Raw genomic sequence first — 24,526 nt, 5'->3', positions numbered from 1 at the left:
CCGCAATTACCCCACAGAAACGAAGCATTAATTATCTTCACTGTCAGGCCTCCGAAAAGACTTGGCCCGTTGTTAGCGCCATGTTTAGAATTTCCGTATTAATCCAAAATTAATTACAACAAGACTCCACCTTCACAGCTAGCTGTTCTTTTCCACAGGTAAGCACTGTGTGTTCATCTCTCTCCTCTCACCATGCTGCCAGCCTGGGTTGGTGTGTTTCTGGTTTAATAGGGAATAAAAATGCCCCTTGCCAGTTCCTACAGCACATTCCACTACGACCTTTCATGGCATTTTAAAAAATAAATTTATTTTTATTTGGCTGTGTTGGGTCTTCATTGCTGCGTGCAGGCTTTCTCTAGTTGCGGTATGTGGGCTTCTCATTGCAGTGGCTTCTCTTGTTGTGGAGCACGGACTCTAGGCATATGGGCTTCAGAAGTTGTGGCACGTGGGCTCAGCAGCTGTAGCACATGGGCCTAGCTGCTCCAAGGCATGTAGGATCTTCCCAGACCAGGGCTCAAACCTGTGTCCCCTGCATTGGCAGGCGGATTCTCAACCACGGTGCCATCAGGGAAGCCCCTTTCATGGCATTTTTAAAAAGGCTTACAGGTGCCTTCTTTTTCTAGTCTATTTTGGGCTATCTTCTTGAGGGTAAAAGCTAACATTCAGGGAGGTGAGTGACATGTGTTTACTCCACAGGTGTGGACTTGGCTGAACATTACTCGTGACTGAATTAAGTGCTTAAAAAATTCAGAGACTAGAATTCAGCCAAAAAAGTGAAGACCCCTCTCACTTTGCTTTAGGATAGCTCCCTTTTGCATTTCTGAGATATTTTCAAACGGTAACTCCTCAGATCTGAGCCCACTGCTGGCATTACAAACATTTCACTCATCTCAGAGCGGGTATAAATCTCTGTCCTCCTTACATGCTGTTTAAGAAACCACACAAACGACAGGGTCGCGCATTTGAATCTCCTTAAACAGCAACATTCACACTTCCACTTTACATGAGGTCCTTACTAATGCAGGGCTTGGTGGGCATGCCCAATAGCTACAAGTGACAAGTGGCTGCCAGCGTGCCACAGCACAGTTCTACAGACTGGTGATTATTTAATAAAGTACTTAAATATGACACTGCCTTATTTACTGCTAGTTTCCTACCACAAAACCAAGTGTTTGATGAGGCTAAATTAATAACAGATCAGCATTTTATAAGAACAAATTCCAGAGTCTCCCTTAGTCACCCCTCCTGGCCTAGTTCAGCTCCTTACTTTTAAACACTTAATCTCACCAATGGTTTATTTCAATTTTCCCTTTTTTAAAAAGAAGATTCTTCATCTCTCTATAGTCATGGCTTGCCCACTCGTTTCCAATAATGCTTAAGTCCTTGGTGAGGATGGGTCCAGGTAAGAGATGGCCATGTCTCCTCTTCCTCCTGAGGAGTATCCGCTGTCTTGCAACTTCATACACACGTCTGCCAGCAACCAGCATAAAACAGATGACAGAAAACGATGTCCTCACCCCAGATATTTTTTCTGTTTTGGTCTTTATATTCCATTGTGCTTTTTTCTCTTCTGTGTTCTTTCCACTGGGCACCTCTTTCCTTTTTCAATTAGCTTCTTTTTAATAAGGTCACTCTTTCTCCACCAGACTTAGTGCATGGACCTAGTGAATTAAAACTGTATTTCAAACTCATCTCTTTCTGCCCATTCAGAATTAAGAACCCCCACCATTCAACAAAACAAAAAAAGAAAAAAACAAAACAAAAAAATCCTCAAACTGTGCAAGCAAAAACTCAACTTGTTCAAATCTTGATTCCTTTTCTCCAATGGTACATCTATCAGAGTCTTTATTCTGTGGTTCTACGAGGCTATTAAAAATGCCTGAATCAGCAAGACTGACTGATTCAGGAAGACAAAACTATGAGAAAACAGACACCAGAAATGGCTTGATCACTGTCACCCCCCTTTTCCAATGGCAGTCAAGGCTCTATGACCAGGCACCTTGGCTTGCTTCCTTCATTTTCAATTTCTAATACCTTTCTCTGTTTATAAATCATGTTTTATTCACTGACATGACCATTTCTCTAAGTCCGGCAACCATTTCCTTCTCCTCAGAACCACCGTTCACACACACGCCACCAAGAAACCACAATGGCAAGCTCACCTCACATCCCTCTGTGGTTTTTATTTCCAGCCTCACCTAATCGCTAGGCTTAGAGATGGAGTCCTCTCATATTTCAACAGCTTGCCTGACACTGTTCACAGCCTGTGCAATCTAAAATTCGGCAGTGGTCTAGACTAATGAAACAGATTTTCTCTCCTTCTGTGAAAAATTCTATAACATCTCTCTTTCTTACAATCAGTTAGTTTTTCTTTCTATAACACAGTTAGTTTCTGTTCCCTTATGGTATCCCACTGAGGCTTTGCAAACAGAACTGCAAATTCCTCTAAACAAGTCCTATGAGGCCCCTGGGCCTGCTCCAGGTGTTGAAAAAACCAGGTTTCCAAGTCTGCGAGGTTGAGAGTCAGGTGCTAGACTGTGGCAAATCTTCCGAGGCAGTATTACTCTTTGAAACACCTTTAGAACACAACCAACCAGCTTCCCCTCAACACAGCACTTTCAAAATGTCAGTAACTGGCACGGAGTTACAAGGACAGTTTCTATTCTTCTAATTTTCTCCATCTCCTCTTATTAGGTTACCTTTGTTCTCTTTTTGACACTAGTTATTTTTGGGCTCTGCTTCTTTCTGCCACATGAAGGAGGAGGTCATGTTTGTTCAAAGTTCTCCTTCAAACTATTCCATCATTTATTGAGTGTCTACTACGAAATAAGCACTATGTGAGGTGCCAAGAGGAACTCAAAACATAGAGAAAGCATTCGGGATGAGGAGTAAAAGCTGTACACAAACCCAGAAGTGTAGGCAGGGTCCTGACTAGATTTGTATGTATAATTAGCTGTGCCTTCTGCCACTTCCGTCTGCCATGTCACCATTCTTTACTGCCTTCTTTCCACTGTCTTTTATTAGTTGCAATTAATAGTTAATGCCCACCAGACTTTCTGCTCATCTAGTCCCTCCATGGCCTCTATCTGTATTCACCTTTCTGGCTGGCCTCTGCCTCAACTGCCTAGGCTGCGGGGGAGCTGCTGCAGCCTTTCACCTTCTTCTTTCTCTCCTGGGTGAACAGTGCCGCGGTGCTTCTTCCCAGCAGCTACAAAGAGAAGATGCCACTCATGAAATATGAAAGATTTCCCCCGTGTATCTGAACCAAAATCCCTGAAACTCATGTTCCACATTTTTCAACTTTCGGTAGAAGTTGAGTACAGTGAATTTTCTGTACCTTGCCCATAAGATATGCTGAGTAAGTATTTGCTTTGCATCCACCAATAATAGGCAAGAATTGGAAAAGTCTGCATTTCCGTAATGGAGATTTCTATTAAACTAACATCTCCCAAACTTACATTCTATAGATTTCCAATTTTGTATTTTTTTTCTCCTTTTTAAAAAAAATTAATTAATTTTATTTTTTATTTATTGGCTGCATTGGGTCTTCATTGCTGCATGCAGGCTTTCTCTAGTTGCGGAGAGCGGGGGCTGCTCTTCGTTGTGGTGTGCAGGCTTCTCATTGCAGTGGCTTCTCTTGTTGTGGAACACAGGCTCTAGGCACGCTGGCTTCAGTAGTTGCGGTGCGTGGGCTCAACAGTTGTGGCTCTCAGGCTCTAGTGTGCAGGCTCAGTAATTGTGGCACATGGGCTTAGTTGCTCTGCAGCATGTGGGATCTTCCCAGACCAGGGCTCGGACCCATGTCTGCGGATTCTTAACCAATGCACCATCTAGGAAGTCCCAATTTTGCGAGTTTTAATAGGTGTTATTGGGGGTGGAAGGACACAAGGAGTCTTTGGTTAAATACGCATGGGAAACACTGAGTTTTACAAAGTTAAGTGAATTTCTTTACCGCAGGGCTGTTGATGGCCCATCTAACATGCTAAAGTGACTCTCTTAGAGGAGAGTATTCGCGAATATCATGTGAAGCTGTCCTTGATGAACCTTTTGATTTCACATACTTTTTTCCATGGAGCATCTTCCAGGCTCAAGTCCTCCTGTGTAAACCGAGTACTTACTTCATGGGGTTATTATGAGGACTGAATAAGTTAATATATGGAAAATGCTCACAGCAATGCCGGGCGTGTAATACACACTCCGAAAGAGGGAACTATAATTACCACCACATCCCCACATGCAGATATTTAACACAGCAATACTCCCAGAAAAGCGAGACAAGAACATTTTCACTGTGCAGTTGGCCCTCCGTATCCACGGCTGCAGAACCTGCGGATATGGAGGGCCAAAGATACCAGGCCGTTTCACATAGGGCACTTGAGCATCCATGAATTCTGGTACCCACAGGGGTTCCTGGAACCAATCCCCACAGATACTGAGGGACGACCGTATAGTAATTTCCACTGTTACTGCCAAGTGGATGGAATGAGTCCTCTCTTTGTCTGAGAGGCATGCTTTGAGGCTACAAATAACAGAAAACATTTACAGAAATAATTGATATATATTCTATAGTCATCATTAAGAAACTTAGAGCTTATAGAAAAAGCACAAAGTTCAAGGGTCTTATGAATTTTCTTCTCTCCAGAAGGAAAAAGCCTTGAGTGTTCTGAGGGCTAAGGCAGTCCAAATACTCAGCATGGTCTCTGGCACACAGTAAGCACTCAATAAAAGTCTGATGAAAACTCTGAGAAATTAATGGATAAGTGAATATTACCGCAAATAACAGCTCATATATTATTTCTAAATCACTATAAAACAACTGAGAAACCCCTTACATTTTTATATTTAGGCCCTCTCACTCTCATGTAGAGATGTTTGATCATTTAGGTGGAGTATGAAAGTAGAGAGGAGGGCTGCCATACTTTAAGAGGTGCTGGGGGTACCTGCTTTAGCACAGTACATAGTGGTGCTGCTTAAAGGATATTTATATCTTTAAAGAATGAAAATAAATGAGACTACCTCATATTTATAATTTATACAGAAATTTGTAATTTATAAATTTACACAGGAATCTATCTCTGCCTGTTCACCAGACTGGTTTTAGAACTTTGCAAAATTTTCTAGGAACTGAGAAATGATGAGAAACAGAAAACTAAGCTATGAAGAATTAAATGGGTTAGTAGAAGGAAAAAAAAACTGTATTTTATAAAAAATCATGAAAGATCTTCCCAACTATATTTTTCCCCCTGGTAACAATGATCTCACATACTTCCAGTTTTAAAATACCAGGATTCTAAGGCTATGACCTCACAACAATATCACTGCTTCTATCATCCAGCTTCTTTCTTTTATTTTACAATTTCCCTTCCTTCCTCCTTCCCCTTCTTCCTCTCTTTCTTTTTAAAACAAATAACCTGATAATCCTCACATTAAAAAATTCTAGGACGGGGGTCAGCAAACTATGGCCACCGGCCAAACAGGACTTGCTGCCTGTTGTGAATGCCAGATGGCCAAGATGGATTTTTTACATTTTTAAAGGGTTGTAAAATAAAATTAAAAAAAATATGCAACGGAGACCTTATGTGGCTTGCAAAGCCTAAAATATTTACTATTAGGCCCTTTATGAAAAAACTCTGCGGATTCTGTTCTACAATATTTATTAGAACTAACCTAGTATTTTCATACAATTCACATCAATGACAAGTTCACAGTGGATTATTTTATAATGGTAATGAGAGTAAAACTCCCTAACAATATTTGTTCTCTTCACGTATACCACTTAGTTCCAATAACCAATTACACTGGTGTTTTTTGTTTTTGTTTTTTGGCTCTGTACTTTTCTTCTTTTCTTAGGATGCTAGCACCAAACCCAGCACAACATGGAAGTTCAAATATCAAACTCAGACCACCTGAACAACAGTCCTGCAGTTATAAAGCTAGTCTACAGTGGTGGTGTGGCCTGGCTAGAGGAAACCCTCTTCTCTCATGGGAATTCAGACCAACTAACTGATAAGTGAAATAAGCGCTAACCATTTTCTCATACTGCTTACCCCCCAAACTCACTTAGCTAAAAGAAAGAAAATAATTCTCTCTTGATTTCTCTGAAGTCTACCCCAGGTGAGATACATACATACATACACACAAGTATCTTACAATCTCTAATGTGCTTTCTAATTCCGTTTTCTTACAGAGTTCTCTCAAAAGTTTTCAAAAGAAAAACTTAGTAACTCACTCCAGAGCAGGTCTCAGAACTCGGACTTTTAACGCTTCTAATATTCGATTTAACTCCACAAATGGTTCTTTCTGGCTTGGGTCTACAGAAAGACCAGATTCCTGAAAAAATATAAAGAACTTCTGTTAGCAGTAATCAGAGGAAAGAGATATGGTAAAAGCATATTCTACATTACAAAATGTGAGGCAAGTCACTAAAGGTAATCTCTTTCTAACATGTATTTCTCTGGCAGAGACTAATGACTGCGCCTCTGTATCATTCTTCCTGCTTCTCTATAATAAAACCCCAAATTTTAGCTGGGCACCTACCCATATGGAATAAAGCTGGGCATGGTTTTGCAAAATGTAAGTTCTGGCCAATGAAACATAAGCTTATACTCTTTGCCCCTTCCTGGACTACAAAAACACCTGGCCAGGGGTTCTGCCTATCCTGGACCATGAGGACAGGCGACACCTTAGAAACAGCAGAGCTACAAGGAGCCGAGGTTCCTAAGAGCTTCATGGCGCATGGCTACCATCTATGCCATGGATGGGTTGCTACATCCTATTTCTGTGTAAGGGAAATAAACTTCACTTTTGTTTAAGCCATTGTTATTTGGGGTCTCTGTTACTTGCAAGCGAACTTAATCCTAAATGACACAACTTATTTTAGGAAATGTGTATGGACACACACACAAAATCTCATTATGTACAGAGAAAGACTTGAGTTACTGCTTATCTGAATTGTTTAAGATAGAAAAGTCTTAGATTAGAGGTCTGGCTTACAGACTAGCTTTAAATTACTTAATCCTCACGGTCCTTCATTTTTCTAAATGGAAAATAAACAGCACATAGTGTAGGCCACAGAACAGAGTATGAAGACACGTGGATTGGAACTGAATCCAAGTTCCTCCACTAAGAACCTCCATAGCCTTGGGCAGGTTACTCTCCAGACCTCAGACTCTTCATCTGTAGAACGGGAGCAATCACTTCTTCCTCACAGGGTCGCAGTGAAGAATAAAGGCAGGGCCTGGGTGGTGGTGAATACTCAATACAGGGCAGCTTCTAATATCATGACTACATGGTACTGAGACCCCTAAGGTCATGTCTAATAGGAATAAAAGACAAATACTGCTCGCTTGAAGTAAATTTTAGCTTGAAATTTATCTGATAAACAAAGTTCTTTAAGCTGGATCAGAAGGGCAAATACAAACCTCTTTGTCCTTTACTATTTTGCTATACTAACCTTCCCTATCAAAAGAGATGTTTTATACACACTACTGTATATAAACTATAACTAATAAGAATCTACTGCATAGCACAGGGAACTCCATTCGGTGGTCTGTAATGACCTATATGGGAATGGAGTCTAGAAGATAGGGGATATATGTATACATATAGCTGATTCACTTTGCTGTACAGCAGAAACTAACACAACAATGTAAATCAACTATACTCCAATAAAAACAATTAATTAAAAAAATTAAATAAAATGCACTGGCTTTCTCCAAAGCAACCAAAACCAAAAAAAACCCAAAGAGGAGATGTTTGAAAAAGTAGCATCACTTCTGACCCTTGATCGATGACCTGGGACCAACATTCTGGGGCAGGAATAAGGAAATAATTTGAATAACAAGTTCTAGGATTAGAATTTTCACCAACTTAAAAAAAAAAAAAAAAAAAGACTTCCTAGTAAACTGAGGTCAGCCCTGAGGACTCAAGTGTAACAATCTACCCCTGGCTAAAAGACTTAAAATCTTTAAGGACTCCCCTTGTTTCCATTTCATCCTCCCGTAGGTGGACCCGGTTACCTGGCAGAGCTCCTCGGCGACATCCAGCATCCCCTGTCGAAAGAAGTGCTCCACCATCACCTCATTGAGAAGCCTCTGGCTGTCTGCCTGCCAGCAGCCGTCTATTCCCACACTGCTAATGTCAGAATCAAAATTCTGAAAACAAGAAAGCGAATCATGAATTGACCAGGATACAGCACTTGATGTGTTTCCACCCCACCTACTTAACAGAAACAATGGCCTCTGTGTCGCTCTGAGACACCTCCAATCAGTACCCAATTCCAATTCATCTGTAGCCTGTGACAGGAAGCAGTTTTTCCACTGCTCTCTTCTAAAACTTCTCATTCATTATTGCTGGGAGGGTAAACAAGCACATTTTTTGAGAGTATTTTGGGAAAATACATAAATTTAATAATGATTTCTGTGAATAAATTGATTTCTAGACATTACACAAAGCAATATTTTCAGAAGTGTGCAGTGATACCTGTAGAAGCATGTTTAACACAGCATTGTCCAAGGGATGGGGGGTGGGCAGGGAGAAAACCCATTATGTCCAACACAGGACTATTCAATCATCCAAGGTACATCCCAACAACTGCAGGGCCAAGGTGGGGGTGGGGAGAACGGCCAGATAGTCCAGAGAACTGGCTCTGGGCCCAATCTACCTGGGTCTGAACCCTGGTTCTATCTTACTAGCGCTGTGATCTTGGCCAAATTACTCAAGGTCTATGCACCTCAGCAACCTTACCTGAAGTAGGGAAATACTTTTATGGGCTGAACTGCAGCCCATTTCCTTTCACAGTTCCTGTGTAGAAGTCCTAACTCCCAGTACCTTATAAAGTTAAAATGAGGTCATTAGGGAGAGCCCTAGTCCAACAGGACTGGTATCCTTACAAAAAAAGGAAATGAGGACACAGGCAGGTACAGAGAGAAGACCTCCTGTTACAGACTGGATGTCTGTGTCCCTCCCAAATTGCTACACTGAAGCCCTAGCAACCAGTGTGGCTGTATTTGGAGATACAGCCTGGGAGAAGCTGATAAAGGTTAAATGAGGTCATAAGGGTAAGGCCCTAATCAGTAGGGCTGGTGCTCTTGTAAGACAAGGAACAAACACCAGGGCTCACTCTCTCTCCACCACATGACAGCACAGTGAGAAGGTGGTCATCTGCAAGCCAGGAAGGAGGCTGTCTGCCCTCAACAGGCAATGAATTGGCTGGCACCTTGATCTTGGACTTCCCAGTCTCTAGAATGATGAAAAAATAATTTCTGTTGTTTAAACCACCCAGTCTACGGAATTTCATTATGGCAGCCCAAGCAGATGAAGACACCACGTGATGACACAGGAAGGAGATGGCTACCTACAAGTCAGGGAGAAAGGCCTCAGAAGAAACCAACCCTAGCGCACCTTGATCCGGAACTTCTAGTCTCCAGAACTGTGGGAAAATCAATGTCTGTGTGAGGCACCCCATCTGTCACACTCTGTTACAGCAGCCCTCACAAATTAACATACTTCCTTATTGGTTCAATGAAACGCTGCTTGCTACTGTGCTAGTCCTAGTGTTCGTAATTAAAAAGTGAGGTTCATTGCTCTGTGCCTACTAACAGGGGAATAGTGTCCATAATGCCTTAAGTGAAAAGAAGCAACTTCTACAAAACTACCAAATTATGGCTCCATTTGCTTAAAAAAAAGAAAGAATACTTACAAACCCACCCTGCATTCAGTCTCTCCCACTGAATGCAGTTACAAAATCAGGACTGAGTGGAATAGCTACTTGAAGAAATTAAAAAGTGAATAGTATCAAAAGCTGATACAAGAGTGTAAAGCAATTATATTCCAATAAAGAGCTTTAAAAAAAAATTGAAAAAAAAAAAAAGTGAATAGTAGTAAGTGGATTGGGGAAAAAGGCAAAGAACTGGTGGTGAGTTGACTACTTTTCTCCCTCCAATCTCTTAGCCTGGATGCAATGCAGCCAAAACCCAGAACTGGGCACCCAGAATGTAGACAGAGCGCCCAAGGAGAAGCCCTCCAGTTCTGGCACGGGGAACAGGACTGTGTTCCCCTACCACACAGAGAGGAGGGGAAATCACATGCTTTTTTCCCTGCATTTTCTTGTACCTGTAGCTCAAGGCAGTCTGTACTTAAATGAGTTTCTGTTGTAAGACCCTTCACAGCAGTACCTAGATTATGTTTGACTGAATCATCAGGGACAAGGATCTTGGGAAATCTTTAGAACTCTGTCTACCATAGCAGGCAACCGAAACCTCTGAGGTCCCTTTAGAAAGGGATCCCTTCTCTCCATTCAGAGAAGCTATGGTCCCAAGAGGGAGGGGCAAAAACCCCTCTTGCATCTTCTCTCTCTGCCCTTCCACCTTGTAGCCCCAAATACAGACAGAGTCATGGTAAATACACAGGAGAGCAGGGTAAGTAAAGCCCCAGCTTTCTGGCTTGGATGACTAAAAAGGCAGTCCCAAAGAATCATCAAGTAGAAGGGAGATCACAGAGAGGAGGGAACTCAGGAAAGTGACCCCTTCCCCCAAAGCTGTTCATGAACTCCTGGGCTCACCCTCAAGTTATACAGGCACGGGTCTGACCCTCAGCAGCATACCACAGACTCTGAAAACTGAACTAGGGGACAGACCTAGTTTCCAGCTCCCAGAATGGCCACTGGTTGGCACACAAACAGGACGTATTTGCACAGTTCTGTAATGGCTTTGGAAATGAGGCTGACATTGAAACTATTATACAACTCAGAGAAGACTGAGTAACCTGAACCCAACCAGGTCAAGTGCCCACTCAATCAAAAACATCAATATTCTCCACAGAATTTAAATAAGATCCAGAGCCTCAAAACATAATATTAAAAATGTCCAAAATACCATCCAAAATTACGTGTCATACGAAGACCCAGGAAAATCTGAATTCACATGAGAAAAGATGTTCAACAGACAACAATGTCAAGATGACACAGATGTTGGTATCATCAAAGACATTAGAACAATTATAAAATTGCTTCAAGAATGAAGGGCAAACACTCTGAAACAAAAGACAAAGTCTTAGCAAAGAAACAAGATACAGTCATCAAAATTTAAAACTTGTTGGATGGACTCAAAAGCAGAATAAGAGGTGAGGGTAACCATGGATGAGTTAGATACTCTCAGCACCTTAATTTCTATACTATTTAATTTAGCAACCAACAAATATTATTTTCCTTCCTGTAAATCTAATCTAAAAGTTGTAACTTTAAAAAGGGATCTTCACTGATAAAACAGTTATACCCAATATTACTTGTTCCTTTGTTTTAGGTTTACTCCTTTTGTATCATTTTTCCATTTTTTTGTAATGATTTGAAGAGAGCCATGCCATTATAATTCTATCAGTAGTTATAATAAAACTTTTCCAAAACTCTTTAAAAAAAAAAAAAGCAGAATAGCGGTAACAGCACAAAAGTCAGTGAAGATCAATAGAAATTATCTAATCTGAAAAACCAAATAAAGATTGAAAAAAAGTGAACAGAGCCTCAGGACCTGTGGGACAGTAACAAATGATCTAACAGTCATGTCAATGGAGTGCTAGAACGAGAGAAGAGTGTAGTGTAGAAAAAAATGTTTTTAATATTTCCCAAACTTGGCAAAAGACATAAATCTACAGATTCAAGAAGCTCAGCAGACTCCAAAAAGGATAAATTCAAAGAAATCCACACGTAGACACCTCGCAATCAAACTGTTAAAAACTAAACACAAAGAAAAAATCGTGAAAGCAGTTATCAAGAAAAGTGAGCATTACTTATAGGGGAACTATGATTCAAATGACTACAGATTCCTCAACAGAAACCATGGAGACCAGAAAAAAGTGACACATTTTTCAAGTACTAAAAGAAAAGAACTGTTACCCCTGAATTTTGTACCGAGTGAAAATATCCTTCAGAAATAAAGGTGAAATAAAGACATTCTCAGATGAAGGAAAGCTAAATTTGTTACCAGAAGACCTGCCCTGAAAGAAGTGCTTAAGTTCTGACAGAAAGGAATTTATAACAGTAGGAGGCAACTCAGAACATCAAGAGTGAAGGAAAAACAAATCTACCTCTGAAAGCTTTCCCTGCCCATTTTTACTTCCACCCCCTTCTCTTTCACAGGCATTACCCCCTGGCAAACCACTTGCATTTCTCTCTTTCTCTCTCTCTCTCTTTCTTTTTTAGCTCTTTATTGGAGCTTTCTTTTTTTTTAAAGCACATTAATTTAATTAGACAAGATCATTTAGATTTACTGAAATTACAATCTTAGTCAATCACTGCTCAAATACAGTCCACACAACATGGGATTTTTTTTTTACAGCACATACAGGAACAGGTAGTAAGTAACCTGCAATAGAACTGCAAACCACCTACCATTTACAATCACTACAATGCAGGAGAGCTCTCCTCTTGAAAAGTAAGCCCATTTTTCTTTACAGGGCTATCTATTCTTAGATGTCAAGTCAGTAGCTTAAAACTAAATATGCACATTAACATTTGGAATTACTCAGACAAAAACAAAAAAGCAAAATTACTCTGAGTTTTCATTTTTATTCATTTTCTTTTTATAGACCTCTTTCTTGGCCTGGTACTTAAATCTAAAGAATGGAAATAACACAAAGTATCTAGATGCTAAAGCAACAGCCTCGATGCCCATACTGAACAGACTATCCAGCACTGAAGAAAAGTCAGAATTCTCTAATTTCCTATCTGCTTATCAGATTCCACCTCTTGAGAGAGGATTTTATAACAGTTCATCAATACTTTTAAGCAAATTATTATATGTTTATGCTGTCTACGACAACTAGAACACTAGAAGTGAAGATGGTGCTATCTTGTTCCTCTTCTGGACTAAGGTAAAGGCCTAGAAGGGTGACTGATGTACAGACACTCTCCGTATTTTATTCCCCCAGACAAATGGCCATACAGGTGAATAAAGGAATGGGTATCTGAAGGTGACAGAATTTATTACAAACTCAAGAATCTGCCTATAACTGTACAAATATCTGAATGCACCCTATAAGCAGGAACCATTGAGACTAAGATTCCTCACTGATCTATCAACCTCATTCAATCCAAATACAACCTTCAGATTTCTACTTATTCATTTAATGATTATTCCCCAACCACATCAACCCCCAACAAATTTATCACATGTCCATTATTCTGCAGAAAAGAAAGAAAAACTTTCGAACACACAATGGTGACCTTAAAGCACAGATCTTATTAAAATAGACAATTTTTTTCAGTAGTATATATTTAGTCAGGATTTTAATAGCTACCACCAGACAGTAACTGCTCAGATCAAACAGTTTCTTCAAATCTTTCCTTAATATATATACCAAAAGTAAGTTCATCTAGAAAACCAGATGACTTTAAAACTTTAAAATGAAAGAATCTAACATTTAAACAAATTTAAATGGTTTTACAATGATGCTCTTCATGTAACTTTATATCTTTTTTTTTTTTTAGAACTTTTATTGAGATACAGTTAACATACAATAAACTGCATATATTTAGAGCGTACAATTTGGTATTCCAATCTCCCAATTCATTCCCCCCCAACCTTCCCCGCTTTCCCCATTTGGTGTCCATACATTTGTTCTCTACACCTGTGTCTCAATTTCCACCTTGCAAACCGGTTGATTTGTACCATTTTTCTATAGTCCGCATATATGTGTTAACATACGGTATTTGTTTTTCTCCTTCTGACTCACATGTAACTTTATTTCTATAATGTGTACCATGGTCACTAGTACACAGATGGTAAGAAAAACTGAATACCCTTACACTCAGGATATCTCAACTACATTCAAGTTGTAGAACTTATTTGCTAGTCTTGGAAATTACAACTAAGCAATGCATTAGATGAAAATTTCTGAGCTCCCTTCTACCATTCTGATTTTCCAGTTTAAACCACTGAGATTGATAAGTGAATTTTTTTCAAAGCTTATTTTCTGCTCACATGTAATAAAAATTAAAGCTAAAATTATAAAAAGAGGTTGAGGAAACACAATACAATAACAGAACTCCTTTTGCTGTAACTGCACGTTCTCACTGTTGCATCAGAGCAAGGATCAGTTCCAGCCCCTGTTGCTAGGTGACCAAACTCATTTGCATGGCTGCCCAGGAAATCAACAGCACTGCAAACCAGCAAAGAAGTGGCTAGTGAAGAGAAACATCTGTCTATTACCACTTCTGTTTTACTATACTTTTTCCTTGAATATTTTTAACGGAAAACAACAACAAAAAAAAGGGTGGAAAAATGTTCTTAAATGTGAAGGCAGGATTCAAAAATGAATCAAAAGCAAAAAAGCACACATTCGAGGGTGTGTCCACCTAGAGAAGATATTGTGGCTTACAAAGAGAAATCCAGGACACATAAATTCGTATACCATCTCATGTACTTTTAGTATCATTCACATTTTTGATGGATTAAAAGTTTTAAAATCTGGAAGCTAGGCAGAGGAGGAGTAAGTAATTTTAACAGACCATCATTATGAAACTGTGAAATTAAACAAACCATCCTACCTCTCTGCCGTATCATGAACGTGCTTACAAATTGGTTAGATTTCAGGACTAGCTTTCATTGCTCACCATGCAAAACCAATCCATTTCCGAAATACATTTTATGAAATTATAATCATTGAGCAGGCAGTGATAACCACACATGATAAAACCCACTATTTGTTTTAATTCCTAAGTGCCAAGTCTTTAACACTGTTAGTTTTTTTTTTTTAAACTTCTCCATCTACTTTTGAAGAAAAACTGGCATGTGAACCTAACAATGTGCTATTGTTGCACCCACCAGGAATCAATTTCCCTTCTCAGCACCCCGTTAACTCTTATTTACCAGTTAGACGTATACTGCAAAAAATATTTAACAGAGAACAAAAAGACCTGGATTCTGGTTCCATGAAGGCTGGGAAAAGATACCTACTTCACATAAAACCCAAAAATGATTAGTATCCAAAATAAGTTTTTTTAAAAAAAATTCCTACCAATCAGTAAAAAAGACAAATAACCCAGTTGCAAAAATGGACAATAAGCAAGAAATTCACGCAGGAGAAAATTCAAATGGTCAAATATATGAAAAGATGCTCAACCTCAAAGATGATGAAGGAAATGAAAATTAACACAAATGGATATTATTTCACATCCATCCGATTTAAATTTTTTAAAAGCCTGATAATACCCAGTGTAAGTAAGAACTAAGGAAACAGAAACTGTTATACATGTTCAGAAGGACTATAAATTGTTATAAACCCTTTAGAGGAAAATTGCTAAATGTTTACTAGTAAGCTTAGTAAAGGTGATGATGAGGCACATGCCCTGTAATAAAATAATCCATATTTAGGTACATACCAGACAGCAGTGCTTTGCAAACTATGGGTTGGAAAATAAATTTAGTAGTCTCATAATCAGCATTCATAGATGCTGCTCCTTTCAAACGTTCCAGTCTCTCCTCTGCATGATATTCATACCTCTACTTTAGTTTTCAAAGTTAAGAGACAGGCAGATTGTGCCAGATCTAGGAAGGGGCAGGGGGCACACTGGTAAGCCCTTACTTTATAAACAAAGCAGAGTCGTGTGGCATGGCCAGACATAGGCCAAACCACTCTGCTGGGTTTTTAAGATCCTCAAAATGCCCCCCAATCTCACCACCTGTCACATTTGTATTCCTACGCCTCACAATTATTTTACTTGTTATTTCACATACCTTCTGCTCTGGTCAGTCTGCTTCCCCAACTGCCTCCTGATCTGAACCGACTACAGAAATTTGAGCGACTATTTTACTAATTCTAATTATACTATTATAATATTATACTATTTTACTAATATCTAATTATTTTACTAATTCTCCCAAAGAAGACACACACCTCTTATCACTCTAGACGCACGGGAGAGAAATCCATACATACAAGCGGGTGCCCTCGGGGCACTGGGAATTACTTCTTTCAAGGAACTCCAGTTAAGAAAGGCTCTTCAAAGTCTGAAAACCTGGGCTTTCATCCCAGCTCTTCCATCTGCTTTCTAGTTCTGGGATCTCAGGCAGGTTACTAAACCAAAGACTTAGTTTTTGCATCTATATATGCCGACCACAATCTCTACCTCATAAAGTGTAGCTAAAGACTAAATCAAGTACATGAAAATATCTACTATCAGTACCTATCGCACGGTAAGCCTTCAATACACAGATGCTGAATCTGAGGGCCAGGCCTTGTCATCAAATCTTATGATTCTACATTTAAAAGAGCTTCATTTTAGAAAACATAAATAAAAATACGAAAGCACTTTAACGGAGGCATTAATAATAAATTCATTAATTTAAAATCACTTGAATACAATTACAGATTGGATTACTTGGCAGAGCTTAGTGGGTATACAGTCCAGGTCCCCTCTCAACCCAACCTAACTTGGATGCTAGACCAACCAAGCTGTTTCATCTTCTAGACTCAGGCAAAAGTGGGTCTGTACCACCTCCAGGTCCAATGGGTCTCTCTGATCCTGTGTCCTAATCTGAGACTTGACTGCAAAGGTCTAAGCTTTCCTCTGTGGATTAGACTATAATTCAACACATCATTATCAACTAAATAATGCAGTTTCATTCTGCTCAACGAGCCTAGAACTAATAATATAATGGGACACATGGCAGAGAAAGCAGAACTCAACTCCTCTTCTGAGAATGACCTTCAGACTGAAAAGGGCAAAACCAACATTGTTTCACAGAAACTGAAGCCCAGTACAAGTGAAGAGACCCAGAGAGCAACTAGGTGCTTGTATAAGTTAGGACTCTTGGTTCCCACAAACAGAAATCTCTTTTCCCCAAGCAAATTCTTTTTAAAGAAAAGCACAGGTAACCAGGGGTAGACAGGAGGATAACTGGGTCTCAAAAGACCTCCCCTCCCTATCTCTTGCCTGGTCTTCTCGAGGCATGTAGGTTTTGCTTCCCACGAGAGGCCAGACTCTTTCAAGGGCTGCTAATCGCTGCAGGGCTCACATATTTTCAGCCCTTCTTTCCATGAGGGCTCTAGTGAGAAAGATCCTAGGAAAGGACACTGAGGTACCTACCCTGGAGCAAACAAAGGTGGCCAAGCCTGGATGGGTCCGGCCCGTCCGCCCTCACACCATGCACTGTGGCCAAAGTGGACAGGGTATAGGGAATATGGCTGCTCCTATTCAAACCACATAATTTAAAAAGGAACAGCTTCCATCCTGACCACAAAAATGTGATATTTTTATTAAATATCTTGCTAGTAATTGAGGGGAGGGCAGCGGTTAGTTTGATGTGTTTCATTTTATTTTTAGGGACTTTGTTCCTAGCTTCTAATCACTGTTGTCTTTTTGTAACTTTGCTCACCATTCCTTTTCAGTAATTCTAAAAATTCCACCCAAAATATAAATCACATTATCTGCCTATGTTTTAGAACTCAACCTAGCTCTTCTTTATTGTAAATTTTCTAGCCTTTTTAATTTCCTTTACTTCCTTCCTGCATTAACATCTCTCTACTACACAAGGATTTATCCATCACATAGTAAGAACTTTACCGCTAGTACTTATTGGACCTCACCCACTCTAACTAAACTACTGTTTAAGGCAAAACTCCCCAAATTTTCTCCTGCCAGTATCTTCTCCTCCTCTCATACCCCAGTCACACCTACATAAAAGGCAGTTCCAAATGGCTCACCCAGAACTATCTTAAAATATTCTCTATTTCACTTTTTATAGCCTTACTCCATTTTTTAACACAGTCATCATGTTGCCTCATCAATGTAGATGCTCCATCTAGTGGCAGATCAGCTTAGGCAGCGAGGTGTAAATAAAGGGATTTTTTTTTTTTTTTAACCATTATTTTCCCCCTTAAAACATTACCAGCCCTGCAGTGGCCTCACTGATTTCCTAGCACAGCACGTGTTTAAGAACATACTCTTGAGTGAGACTCTTTCCCGCGATTAACCACTGCCGAGCTGTACACCTGGGATACGTTACTTAATATTTCCAAACCTTCGTTTCCTCACATGTGAAATGGGAATAACGTACCTGCGTCATGGACTATAAATGTATGTAAAGCTCTCAGCTCAGTATCTGGAACATGGTCAACGCCCCGTAAGTGAGAGCTCTATTTTCCTACTCTTGACTCCTCCTTGGTCTAATCTCATCCTGTTTAGGAGGGCAGGCAAATCCTCAAATGCTTTTATCACCCCACCCCACCCCACCTTAATCTCCTTGGAACAAATCCTGAGGCCTTCCATCACCGGCCTTTCCCCAGCCTGACCCTGCCCTAGTCCTGACAGTGGCGGCCGCTTCACTCCTGTCAGCCCCTGAGAGTCTTCACAGGAGTCAAACATTTTCTCAGCGGTTCAGCTCCTTTCCGGGCTCCACAGAAGACCACACCTCACTGCTCTGCTGCTCTAAATCTTACCCATTCTTCCAAATCAAATTTAAAACATCAACTCCACAAACCTTTGATTCATCAAGAGCACAATGATCTTCCCTTTCCTTTTTACAGTAAGCAGAGTCCATCCTATGCAAACGTACTTTATGTTGCCTCAGAATCTTTCCAGTTCTTTTACGTGTACAAAAAGCACTCTTACATGAACTAGACCACAATCTTCTAAAGAACTATATGTTTCACTTTCAACTGTCCCACCGCAAATTTTAGACACTAAAATCTTAGCACTATTATACACACATGCGCGCGTCTAAAGCAATAATTGTTTTTATTATTGACTTTTCTTACTTAGGAATTAAACTTTAAAAAAGTCAAAAGACTAAGTAAAACACCAAATAAAATATACTAAACAGGAAAGGATTCTAGATTTTCTTAAAATAGAGAAGGAAATAAATTATACAATAAAAATTAAAAACACATTATGTGTTTGTTTTTTTTTAAATTTTAACACAGAACCCAATGTTTGATATTATATATCATAATTTGTGATTATACTACAGGCATCTGAAAATAGTCTACACGTTAAGGCAGAAATCTTCAATAACTTTTTACGCTAGCAATAATTAAAAGCCAGAAAATGTCTTGGCTAACGTCATGAACTTCTTTTCTGTGTTCATTTTCAGGGAAGTGACGACTAAAGAACTTTAAAAGCGGCATTGAAACATTAAAGGAAAAAATAAATCATTTAAGCAAGTCAAAAATTTACTGAAGTTCCTCACTCAACAACCAGCCTGCTCACAGAGGAGTCATCAGCTTCTTTAGTGTCCTCCTCGTGGCAGGGTGGGAGCGTGTCCATAACACGGTGCTCACAGGCTGCCGGACAACATTCCAGTTTGTTACTCAAGGCTGTCTGTTGTGGTGCTTAGAGGCTGCCCACAATGGCTTCAGCTTCATCCTGTTTGTTCACCAGTCCACACGAATCTGCCCAGCCTTTACAACAGGCGGCCCCGGAAGCTTGCACAAATTTGCCAGGTACAAACTAGAAGAGCAGGAAGACTTTACAAGGCAGGGGAGCCTTAGACAACAGCAGCCAACACAGAGCTCCTCATGTGCATGAGAAGCTCCTGTACAAGGTCTAGGTAGTTCTAGTGAGGTAACAGCTTCTTTTACAGCTAAGGTTAAGCAGATGTCCCCCCTCGTCCCAAAAAAGGGGAGAGAATGCACTGGAAAATGTTAGAGAACTGGGCTAACAGATTCGAGCTGTCTGCTGTGCCCCAGGACTAGAATTCAATAAATACCACGCTATCAACTTGAATGATCTTATTTCACATGATAGATCAGAAGAATCTAGAATCTAGGTCACCTAGAACCTAAACTACTTTCACAGGAACATATAAAACTACTAAAAGAATTTACATCAAAAAGCCCTTATAACTTCCAAGTACATGAAAAATGTCCTAAAAGAGAAATGAAACAAGCAAATTAAGATATTTAATCAGCAACATTCACCTCAAACACATCCCCACTAGAAAAGTCAGGATACAGATTACTCACTATGCGTTCCCTTGTTATCCAACCTCAAAAAGACACTTCTATTTCTAGCACCAAATACATTTAAATGCTTTGTCTCAAAGATTACCCAAAATATAACAACCCTTATGAATACCTATAAAAACTTGCTAGACCAGGAGGAAGACAGGTTTAGCAAGTCACCAGTTACTGGGGGGCAAGAGGAAAAGAGGGTTCTGATGGTAATTATGACAGGACAAGACATAAGCTAGGAAATGGGGACAAATGGTCACCCTACCAGTGGCAGAATGCAAAGCTCTTGAATTATTTGCCCAGATGTTCCAGATCTTGGTGGCCAGGAGTCCACACACTTGTTGGTGGCCAGGAGTCCACACACTTGAGGTACGATTGCTGAGGTCGTCCCCACCTATTCCCAGAATCTGGGATCTTTTCTCAGACACTTTCTCTGATTGGCTGCTTTGGAAGCTTCAGCGATTCTCACTGTCATGGCATCTCCTGGTCCTGCTGTCCCCACACTGTCGTAATTGCAGGCAGCCTGGTGGTCAATGCCTCTTGGGGTCTGAATCATCACTAGAATGCCTTGGCACTGTCAGCCACCAAAATCTGAAGCTTCCTGAGCACCACCAGTAGTCACCTCACCCTAAAGAAAAGGAGGGTTCCTCACCCATAGTGACTTAAGACTATCTCTAAAGTGCTCCCCACCCCACCATTCCAGGAGGTCTTTAAGCCAGTACACACCAACAATCACTTCAGGTACCAACTAAAGACTTCCAATGCCATGTCCTCCCCCAAAATCTGATGCTGAAGCCACTTCTAAAGCTGTGTTCAATCCCTTGGAATTAACAAACAGGCATCACAACCTCAGAGCTATTTCAGAGAACACTCACTGCCTTCCCAGCCTTTGCTGGCAACTGCCATCACTGACCCAAAACTGGGGCTGCTGCTGTCAACACCACTTCTCTGGCCTCTTTTGCTGAGTCGAAGTCCTCAGCACTACGGGAGTGGTGCAAGCTCTCCGCAAGTTCACTAACACTTCTGAAGGCACAGCCACCCAAACAGTGCCCAGAGCCCCCGCCACTCACAGCCCTGTCATACCGTACCTACCAGTTCACGGTATCTCCTTACAAGCACCTAGTTCTCACTCAGGCTGCCTCGAGCCAAGCTTCTCAATACTACTGCTTCTGTAGCATTATTTCTAACAGACTTACCCAGGAGTTAGAGCCACTCTCTGCATTCCCCAAGTTTCTACGTTACAGCTACTGTTCTCAAGCATACAGATGGAGCCACTCATAACATTGGTTTTGGTACAAAAAGCTCTCCCCAAAAGTTCTCCCTACCCTCCCAGAAGTTTACAATGCGAGAACAAAAATGTCCAGAAGCAGTCACAAACTCCTCAATGGCTGAAATAGGCAGAGGTATCACACAGTAACCTTAGGCCACTTCTCTTAGGCCCCACTAGAACTATGAACTATGAACTCCAAGGGCAAAACTGGCCCAGTGCTAAAAGTGAAAACTGCTTAAAAGTAAAACACCAAGTCAAAGACTTAAGAGATGTCACAAGAAAAATCACCCAACACAAGTGACTGGCCTTGCTAGCCAGCAACCAACCCACTCACACAGAAAGTAGCCCTGGAGAAAACTGACCAGTATGCTCACAGGAAGATAACAAGAGTCAGGATGACGCAGGGGAGACCGATGCCAGCGTGCTGTCCCAATCATCCCATGACAGAGTCAGCGTCACAGCCTGGGAATTACTCAGGAAGTAGGAAAAGTTACTTCTATAAACAACCTCCCTCACAGTAAGTTAAAATTTCTTGGAAACTTACTCATCATGACACTAGGAGCAGTAGTCATGTAAGCAAATGGGTAAAAAACAAGGCTGTGAAAAGAGGTTTTCTGGTTTTCATTTTTGTTTTTTAAATAGTAACAATAGGAAACTTTAAGAATAACCTAGTAAAACCAGATCTGCAAAAGTTTATTAAAAGTAAGGATAAAAGAAACAACACAAAATGATGTGAGAAAGCTAACGTTATCAAAGCAGTGACAGGAGATGAAGGACGCCGCTAAAGCACACCCCGCACTCCCTCCAGCACCATACCTTATCAATGGCTTTTCCAACCCGAGAAACACTGCTGTGGATGTCTTTGTGGTCTGAGGCCAATTTCTGAACAGTGTCCTTTATTCTCTTACAGCACTGTGTCAAAACAAGTGAAAGTGTCCCTGATAATTCAGCATCTTGACCTATGAAAAGAAAGAAGATTGGTTACTCACAAAAGCAAACCCAAAGATGGCAAGTTTCAAATTGGCCCTTTGGAACATGAACGATGGAAGTGAAGAAAAATCAGTGTCTGCTTTGAAACCAATGGTCACATTCACAGGTAATATTTTTCAAACGAATACTAAGAAAGCTACTTTAATTTTTTTTTACTGTTTGGAATAAATTTGAAAATTTTACTATGAAATGAATCACATAATTACTAAAATCAGAAGACTGAATAATACTATGAAGGCATTTTTTAGAAAATATGTCTAAGTGAATAAACAAACTCACTTATTCAATCCACTTAAACTGTCCAAGTCATTCTTACATTTTGATTATTACTAAATTTCCTAGAGAGAGAGAAATCTAAATGCTTTACGTTCTACATAAAGAAGAAAAACCAAACTTCTTTGGATACCATGATGGAAAGAGTGAACACAGCAGAAAAGAGTTAACATATCCCCATCCGTAAGCAACAGTGAGCCAGCCGTTCTTACCAGTGAGGGTGGCAGGAACCCTCCGGAAATCCAAGTACCCAGACGCCAGCCAAGGGCCAACCTTGCAAGCAGGCCTGAGACAGCGAATCCCTAGAAAGGCCTGCTTGCAAGACTGGCCCTTGGCTGGCGTCTGGGAACTTGGATTTCCGGAGGGTTCCAACCACCCTAGATGGTGAAGAATGGCTCACTGTGCCTACACTGTTAGTATAATGTGGTTTGTGCTGAACTGCTTTTCTTCTTGGAGTCTCTGGAATTTGGGTATCTGCTAGACGGAGGGTGCCTATGTGACCAGTAGTCAGTAAACTCCTTAATACTGTGTCTCTAAATGAACTTCCCTGGTAGAGAACACTTCACTCTTGCTACAGTCTGATGCTAGAGGATTTAAGCATGCTCTATGTGACTCCACTGGGAGGGGACTGTTGGAAGCTTTCTCCTGGTTTCCTCTGGACTATGCCCCGTGTGCCTTTTCCCATGGCTGAGTTCTGCCTTGTACCTTTTGCTGTAATAAATGTTAGCCATGAACATGAACAAGACTACCTGCTGAGTCCAGTGCATCCTCCTGGTAATCACTGGACCCTAAAGGTCATCTTGGGGACCCTGACACACACAACAGATCAACTGGAAGTTACTACCTTCCCCGTGCTACTTCCTCAGGGAAAAAGGGAGGAGGAAGACAAAGAGAAGAACGAAGAGAGAACAAAGCCAGTTACACCTGTCAATTACCTCACAGATCTACACATCCACACCTGTAAGCAACAGACCTGCCTCCTAAAATCCTACTCATAGCAGTGGTTCTTCAACTTTAATTTACATCAGCATCACCTGGAGGCCTCGTTAAAACAGAGTAGATGGACTCTCACCCCCAGAATTTCTGATTCAAGAGGTCTGGGATGGGGCCCAAGAATGTGAACAAGAAAAGCCCAAAAGGGACTTCCCTGGTGGTCCGGAGGTTAAGACTCCACGTTCCCAATGCAGGGGGCCCAGGTTCAATCCCTGGGCAGGGACTTAGATCTTGCATGCTGCAGCTAAAAAAGACCCTGCCTGCCGCAATGAAGATCCCGTGCGCTGCAACTAAGACCCAGCGTGGCCAAATAATTTTTTTTTAAAGCCCAGAAGTACAGTAGCCTTAGGATGTTCACTCACTCAGCAGCTATTTATTGAGCACTCAATTATGTGCCAGGGATAGACGTGTCCAGGCAAAACTTCCTGCCCTAACACTTACCTTCTGGCGAGGAAGATAAACACAAGTCAGTCAATCACACGGTATGACAAAAAAAGGAGCCCTGCGACTGGCGGGGGTGGGGGCAGCAGAGCACAACAAATGGGGCGTGTGTGTGGGCTGTAGTCTTAAACAGGGGGACGCCGTAGGCCTCACTGAGAAAGTGACATTCGGGCAAAGACGTGAAAGAGCGATGGGATTGGCCGTGTGGCTACGTCAGGGGAAGGGCAGCAGAACATGCCGCCCCCAAATGGCTTCTTTGGCGTAAGAATGATTTTGAGCTGATTATTTTGAGAAACAGCAGATACGGAAGCTCTGAAAACAGAGTAGAAGTTACCCTTTCCTAAGAGAAATTTAAATTTATAAAATAAATCTCCATTTGTAAGGGTATCTCCCTCTCTCTGTACCAGGAAGAGAAGAATGACTAAATTACAAGAAATTTTTTTATCAATGATGAAGGCTCAGACTTAGATCTGCATAACAAATCTTCCTCTTGTTTACTGTGCTTTTCCTGGAAACCTCCCCATTACTGGCCTCCCCACACCAACCTTTCTTTTGTCTTTAGCTGAAGACAGGTATTTAAGCCTGAATTCTAAGCCACCTCTTTGAGTTACTCAT

General features: G+C 40.8%; 1 protein-coding gene across 1 annotated transcript in view; it reads right to left on the bottom strand.

Moving 5' to 3' along the window:
* The window catches only part of RMND5A (required for meiotic nuclear division 5 homolog A), a 57,746-nt gene that overhangs the window by 14,709 nt on the left and 18,511 nt on the right, over positions 1 to 24,526 (bottom strand). Inside the window, exons 2-4 of the mRNA XM_057740954.1 lie at positions 22,031 to 22,173; positions 8,019 to 8,153; positions 6,230 to 6,330 (exon numbers count right to left, since the gene is read on the bottom strand). Of these exons, the coding sequence (XP_057596937.1) occupies positions 6,230 to 6,330; positions 8,019 to 8,153; positions 22,031 to 22,173 (379 nt within the window). The remainder of the gene's footprint in view (positions 1 to 6,229; positions 6,331 to 8,018; positions 8,154 to 22,030; positions 22,174 to 24,526) is intronic.

Source organism: Hippopotamus amphibius, chromosome 7 (assembly GCF_030028045.1).
Source record: "Hippopotamus amphibius kiboko isolate mHipAmp2 chromosome 7, mHipAmp2.hap2, whole genome shotgun sequence".
In the NCBI taxonomy this organism is placed as follows: domain Eukaryota; kingdom Metazoa; phylum Chordata; class Mammalia; order Artiodactyla; family Hippopotamidae; genus Hippopotamus; species Hippopotamus amphibius.
Note: the sequence above shows the minus strand (reverse complement) of the source record. Positions and strands in the feature narration are given on the sequence as shown.